Source organism: Pteropus vampyrus, unplaced genomic scaffold (genome assembly GCF_000151845.1).
Source record: "Pteropus vampyrus isolate Shadow unplaced genomic scaffold, Pvam_2.0 Scaffold95, whole genome shotgun sequence".
In the NCBI taxonomy this organism is placed as follows: domain Eukaryota; kingdom Metazoa; phylum Chordata; class Mammalia; order Chiroptera; family Pteropodidae; genus Pteropus; species Pteropus vampyrus.
The window spans coordinates 113,241-120,008 of record NW_011888876.1 but is presented as its reverse complement, the minus strand read 5'-3'; the positions used below and the strand labels follow the sequence as shown (position 1 = coordinate 120,008).

The following is a 6,768-nucleotide window of genomic DNA, read 5'->3' as shown; positions in this document are numbered from 1 at the left end:
CTGAGAAAGCAGCCCCACCGAGGGCTTCGGGCCCCGGCCGGCGACTCCGGGCCGCCAGCGAGACTGGGAGGGCGCCGGAGCCCATTCCTCACTCCCCAGCCGGCACCGGACACAGAGGTGGCGGCAGGCACTCCAGTTCTGGCCACCCCATTTGCTAGTTCTGTGATTCTGTTTGACATTTACTGAGCACCTACTGTGTGCCATGCACAGTGGGGGGCCGTGTGGGTTCAGGGGTGAACTAGGAGATACAGTCTCTTTCTCCAGGGACCACGCTGTGTACTCACTTGTCCATCATCCCCCAGGTCATACGGCTCCCCAGGCACAGATGCGCAAGGCACCCCCAAGGCCCAGTCTGGGGACACGATGCCGTGAGTGCGTGTGCAGAAGCGTGACTGGGTCTGGGGTGCCGGGGGCTCCTCTGAGGGAGATGCACGAGAAGGAAAGGGTACGCAGGAGTCAGCTGGGTGAGGAGGAGGCAAAGAGTGGGCCGAGCAGGAGAAATAGCCACATGGGGGCCCTGAGCCAGGAGGGGACTTAGCCGTCCTCTGCCTCAGTTTCCCCATCTGTGCAGAGTGTAGCCGTCCTCGCCTTCTGGGGCGATTCAGGGAAATCACGCCTGGGAAGCACAGAGCCCCGTGTCGGGCTGTCAGTAGGTCCCTGATGGCACCTGTTACTCAGCCTCACAGACACCTGTGGTAGGCACCCCCCCAAGCTCACAGACACCTGTGGTGGATGCCCCCCAAGCTCACAGACATCTGTGGTGGACGCCCCCCAAGCTCACAGACAGACACCTGTGGTAGACGCCCCCCAAGCTCACAGACACCTGTGGTAGACGCCCCCCAAGTGTGGGTGTCCCCAGAGATCATTGAATCCAGTGGTTCTCAACTGCAGTGGTTCTGTCCCCAGGCGATATTTGGCAATGTCTGGGGACACTTTTGGTTGTCGCGACTTTGGGTGGGTGCTGCTGGCCTCGCCAGGGACGCTGCTATACACCCTACAATGCGCCGGCCAGGCCCCACCACCGAGAAACATCCAGGCCCAGCGTCAGTGGTGCTGGGTGAAGGGACCCCGATCTAGTCTCAACCAGGTATTCTTCCAGCAGGGAAATTGGGGGACACGGTGGGGAAGGGGTTTGCTGAGGGCCCTTCTCACAGCGAGACAGACGGGCAGGGCCAGGACCGGAGCATGGGCCAGCGTGTCCTGGGCTCCCGCTCCTGGCAGAGGAGCTAGGGGCAGAAGCGCTGGCTCCTGGCGGCAGGAAGTCTGAAGGAGGGAGGGCGGGGCGGGGGGAGGCAGAGGGAGGGAGCCCGGCCTGTTGGGGCCTGGCCTGGGCGGGGATGCAGACACATCTCTCAGACATCCTGGGGAAGAAATTTCTGGGCATGAACTTCATTACGAGACAACAGCTCCCGTAGGTGCCCGCGCGGGGTGTGTGCCTGGTGTGGGGTGTCCAGACACAGCCAGCCAGTGGGGGCTGGGCTGCACCTCAGGATGGGGCCGCATGAGGCATCAAATCCTGGCCTCAGAGCTGTGATGACTCGCAGGGAAAATTGGGGGCCCCAGAAGCCACTGGGGTGTCTGAGACAGCTCAGACCTGCCCCATCTCTGCTCCAGCGAGGCAGGGTGCCCCCCACCTTCTGACGATGAACAACAGGGTGGCAGGTGTGTTACCCGTGAGTTGGCAGTGGGGCAGTGCGGCCCAGCTCCCCGAGGGGTGGGCGGGGTGGGGGAGCCTGGGAGGCAGGAGCCCTGTTTCTGCAGCTGACTTGTGGAGCGACCTTGGGCCAGTCTCGCTCCCTCTCTGGGACCCCAGGTCCCCAACAAGCTGTGGAGATGGGGAGCCCAGCAGTGGTGGTTGTCACCATCCGCCAGGAGCTCTGCGTCCTGACCAGGGTCCCCAGGGCTCGGCTGTCTCTGTCCCTGCCTGGCAGTTTGTTCATTCATTCATTTGTTCATTCATTCCTTCAGCTCACTGGACAAACGTTTGCTGAACCCCCATCACATGCCAGACCCCTTGCCGGGCATGGGGGCACCGTGGTGTCAGGTGGGGGACACAGCCTGAAGGCAAACGTGGTGGGGGACGTGCCAGGGATATGGGAGTGCAGGAGCCATGTGACCTCAGTCTGGGAGGCCGGGGTGACTTTCTGGAGGAAGCAACATCTAAGCCGGGCACGTGGTGGGTGAGCGGATTAGCCTGATTAGCCACATAAAGAGGAGGAAGATGTGTTTTACAGGGAGGGGACCTGCAGCTACAAAGGTCTGGAGGTCGGACATGGCATGGCACGTTCTAGAAAGTGTGGCCGGGTGTGAAATATGGGAGTGGTTGTCAAGAGGAGGCCGGGCTTGCCTCGTGGGGGTTCGTGGGGGTTCATGGGGCCCCTGCTACTGGCATCGAAGGAGACTGGGGTTTCACTGTGACGGTGACAGCCTCTGGGGCCGGCTCCCTGCACCCACCCGCCCCCCACTAGTACCGCACCCCACCGCCAGCCCGCTGTAGCGGGAGCCGTCAGCGCCCACTGCTGCTGTGCTGCTGAGCTCTCGGCTCCCCTCGGAGGGACCACCCCGTGAGCCGCCCACAGGGACTGTCCTGGAGAGGCCTTCGGGCACCTTTTGTTTTTTCTTTATGTTTTCAGTCTTTTAGAATCCCTCAGTAACACACAGCCCCTGTGGAGAAGTAAGCTCTGAGGGAGCACGGGGGACATAATGGGCCCTCTCCCGGCATCCAGGGCCATCTGGTGACAGTGGAGTGTGCCCCCCACGTGGATCGCTGTGTCCTGGCGCCAGGCGGGTCCCCTCCTCCTGCCCAGTGCCTCATCCTGGTCTGGAGGCCTGGGGTCATGGGCCAGGTCTCGGCCCCGAAAGGTTTGGCCCTGGGCTGGCCCAGGTATGAAGATGTGAGCTCTGCGTCCCCAGCCGGGAAGAAGGCTTGAAGCGGGGGACGTGGAGGGACCTGCTGTGGGAGGGGCACCTGACCTGTGCCTCGGCGCCTCCATCTGTGAAATGGGATCGCTGGACCCACTGCGCAGGGCCGAGGTGGCAGCTGCGTGAGCAGCCGTCCACAAAGCTCAGAGCTCAGTGCCTGACCCGGGCTGTCGTGTGGCTGTTACAATGGTCCAGGTGGAGGGTGAGACAGACTCTGGTTACTGAGCTGGGACCCGCCTCCCTGGTGCCCAGCGGGAGGGCGAGGAGGGGCACGAAGGCCTGGTCTCTTTCCCGACCTCGTGCTTGCTGGGGGCGGTCGGGACGGTGGTATGCCCACTCCAGCCGGGCCCCAAGAGGAAGTCGCACCCCGGCACCCCTCAGCCCTAAGGAACAGCGGACATGTGAGCAGGAGTCTTGTCTTGTTTCTTTGTGACAACGGACTTTCGTCATTTAGGCTGGAGGATCCTGAGGCTCCCTCCTGAGGTGCCCTGCACGTCCCTTCGGGTCCCGGTGTATTTGGTGCCCATCCCAGGCTCCCAGACTGTGCTCTAGTGGGTGGGGAGCGGTGGCTTCTTTGTAGCCTCCCTCTGTCTGTGGACCCCAGCCATGGCACTGCCAGCAGCGTTAAGTTCAGTACTCCCAGAATCCTCTCCTTGCACGTGAGGCGGGAGTGTGCCATCTCGGCACGGGTCCCGGTTACAGTGAGGAGCTCTGGGGCAGGTGGGAAAGTCTTCAGCGACCCAGTGGCTCTGAGCATCCCGGCTCTTCACCTTTGATCCCCTTGCAAACCCTCCCTCTCTGAGCCTCAGTGTCCTCACCTGACAGTGGGCTTCGCTGTAGTTCCGCGGTCACAGGGCTGTCATGGGCGTTGTTCCAGGAGAGAGGTTTGCCGAGGTCCCGGCACAGAGCGGCCCGGGGGTCACGGCTGCAGCTGGCAGTAGCCAGTCCTCTCGCCGGCTTCCCTTTGTGTTGGGGAGTCGTTATCTCTAGCCTGTGCCACGTATGCGACGTGTACCGTCCCACTCGAGCCTGTGGTAAATGGGTGTGGTAAACTGTCCCTGTTTATAGATGGGGAGATCGAGGCTCAGAGAGGCCAGGGCACTTGCCCGAGGTTGCAGAGCCAGCAAGTGGCAGAGCTGGGATCTGAGCGGCAAACCGTGCCGCCATCAGCCGGGCATCTGGAAGGTCTTGTGCTGGACACTGGGAATGCAGGGTGGACAAGTCCAGCTGGAACAAAGTGGGGTCCCCTCCATCGTCTGTTTACACAGTTCCTGAGAACTGAAGCTAGGGTGGGTGTGTGTGCATATTGGGGGTGCAGGCATGTGGGAGGAGCCAACTGCTGGCCCCATATGGTGGCTCTGCCCACCAGCATCCCCAGCACCAACAGCCACTGAGCCCCCTTGTACAGATGAGGCTCAGAGAGGTGCAATCACCCGTCCCAGGTCATATAGCTAGCGAGAGGCAGAGGTGGGGTGAGCTCAGGCCTACGATGTCCAGGTCTGTGCCCACGACACCCGTGTAGCACTGTCTCTTTGGGCAGCGATTCACAGCCTTCAGGGCCCTGGGCAGGAGCTCCTGGCAGGTGGGTGACAATGCCATCTCACCCGCCCCCCCATCACTTGGTCTGCTACCTCAGGTACAAAGGCTTCATCAAGGACTGCCCCAGCGGGCAGCTGGACGCAGCTGGCTTCCAGAAGATCTACAAGCAGTTCTTCCCATTTGGGGACCCCACCAAGTTCGCCACATTTGTTTTTAACGTCTTTGACGAAAACAAGGTGAGTCGGGGACCCTAGTCCCCTTCCTCCTGCAGCACCCTGCTCAGCTCCTGGGGGCACCTGCAGCATCTCCACGCCCACTCTCTCCTGCTGATGTTCCCTCCTGGAGAAGGAACACACACGTGCACACAGTCACACGCACGCACACGTACACATGCACGAAAATGCACGCACACTCACACAGACATGCACACAGATGCGCACACACATACCGTGCACGCACACACAAGTGCACGCACAGGCATGTACATACATGACCACACTTGCACTCAAGGCGCACACAAACACATGTGCATGTATGTGATGCATGATACATGAACTCGCACATGCATACACATGCACCATACGTGTTTATGCACACACGTTTACTTTGACCTTCTTCTTACAAGCACCAAATGCAGATGCCTCCAGGGACAATAACAGGATTTATAATCACGACTTGCATTTACCGAACGTGTCCTGTGTGCCGAGCCCTTTGTGGGACTTATTTTTGGCGAGGCCTTACGGCCACCCGTTTTGCAGACGAGGAAACTGAGGTTCTGAGAATCAGACGATATGGGATCTTTCATTCCTGGCTTCTTTCGCTGAGCATCATGTTTTCAAGGCTCATCTGTGTTTGCAGCCTGTGTCCCTTCCTGGTGACAGCGGTGCCGACCGTTGGCGTGTCCACCGTGGGGCATCCGCAGTCCAGTCCTGGCCTGGCTTTCTTCCCAGGTGCCCCCAGGCTGACAGTCACCCTGCCTGGCCCTGGGGAGAGCTCTGCCCTCTCCAGGCCTCAGTTTCTTTGCTTGCAAAACTAAAAAGGCGGGATTAAACGGTCTAGAGCCCCGCCCTCTTCCGGAGCCTCTGAGCCAGTGGTTCTCGGCCCTGGGGAGCGCGGGGCTTTCCGGGCGTCTCCCGCTAGAGGAGGGCGGTGCGTTGGCGGTGTCTCCTGGCTCCTTCTCTCATCAGATGTGGCACAGGGTTCTTCCTGGAGCCTCGCCCCTTCTTTCTGCCCCTCCCGCCCCACCTGCCCCATTTCTAACCCTACTCCCTTCCCCTCCCCATTCGTCTTGCTATCCCTCACCCCTTCACTCCCGCCTTCTCCGCTTGGGTGTCTGGCGCCTGCTGCTGCCCATCGTCACCACCTGCCCAAGGTTTGGCCTGACCAGGTGGCCCAGCGCTGACGGAGGCCACCCCCACCCCTCTCTCTCCTGCCAGGACGGGCGGATTGAGTTCTCCGAGTTCATCCAGGCGCTGTCGGTGACCTCGAGGGGAACCCTGGACGAGAAGCTGCGGTGTAAGTCCTGTGCCCCGGGCTCCGTCGGGCGGCCGCTGGGTGGTCCCGCTGGGTGGTCCCAGGCCAGAGGGCGGCCGAAGAACGGGACCAGGCCAGCTGTGCAGCGCTGAGACGGTGGCACAGGTGTTCTGCCTTTCCAGGTCGGGGCGGGTCCCGGAGGTGGCCGTGAGGGAGGAGCACAGCTCACTTAGGCAGAGTGGACAGGTGGGGCAGGAGCCAAGGGGATGTTCAGCAGGTGTGGACATGGGACCACAGGCAGTGCAGCCCGGAGTTACAAGACCCATAGCCTGGGGCCCATGCTGGGGCCACCACTGAGAAAGTCGCTGTTTTGACGATGACCGACCTCATTCATTCACTTGTTCGCCCAGCAGATACTGACCGCACAGGGCCACGTGTCTGTGCGGGCCCGGAGGCCAGGCATCCACGGGCGAATCAGACAGACAGGCACCTGCTCTCCTGCCTGTCAGTCTACTGTGGGGACATTATTTTTTTTGAAATCCCATAAAGCTGCGACTGACACAAGAAGAGGGAGGTGTGAGCCGGCAGGAGCCGAACCCCAGGCAGGAACCCTGTGACGCGTGGGCGGGGAGCAGGCCGGAGTAGGAGGGAAGTGGGAAGGGGGCTCCGGGCAGGGGAACAGCGTGTGCGAGGCCCTGAGGAGCGAGGGACGAGAGAAGCACACAGCAGGGAGACCGTGCAGGCCCTTGCTGGACCTGGGGCGCCCGACAGGGGAGCCGGAGAGAAGACGGAGCCGGCCGGGCCAGAACTCAGGGCTCACGGGGATGTTTGTGG

At 61.6% G+C, this 6,768-nt stretch overlaps 1 protein-coding gene across 7 annotated transcripts in view; it reads left to right on the top strand.

Moving 5' to 3' along the window:
• The window catches only part of NCS1 (neuronal calcium sensor 1), a 41,926-nt gene extending 35,351 nt beyond the window's left edge, over positions 1 to 6,575 (top strand). The window contains exons 1-6 of one of the 7 annotated variants that reach the window (XM_011364125.2): positions 6 to 796; positions 907 to 1,087; positions 2,727 to 2,884; positions 4,559 to 4,697; positions 5,898 to 5,976; positions 6,345 to 6,575. In XM_011364125.2, coding sequence (XP_011362427.1) covers positions 920 to 1,087; positions 2,727 to 2,884; positions 4,559 to 4,697; positions 5,898 to 5,976; positions 6,345 to 6,481 — 681 coding nt within the window. In that variant the 5' untranslated portion in view covers positions 6 to 796; positions 907 to 919 and the 3' untranslated portion in view covers positions 6,482 to 6,575. Of the gene's footprint in view, positions 1 to 5; positions 1,088 to 1,340; positions 2,045 to 2,726; positions 2,885 to 3,990; positions 4,108 to 4,558; positions 4,698 to 5,897; positions 5,977 to 6,344 lie in introns of those variants that run through there. The other 6 variants (XM_011364124.2, XM_023532968.1, XM_023532966.1 and 3 more) reach the window with 6 other exon arrangements.
• Positions 6,576 to 6,768: the final 193 nt, after the last annotated feature.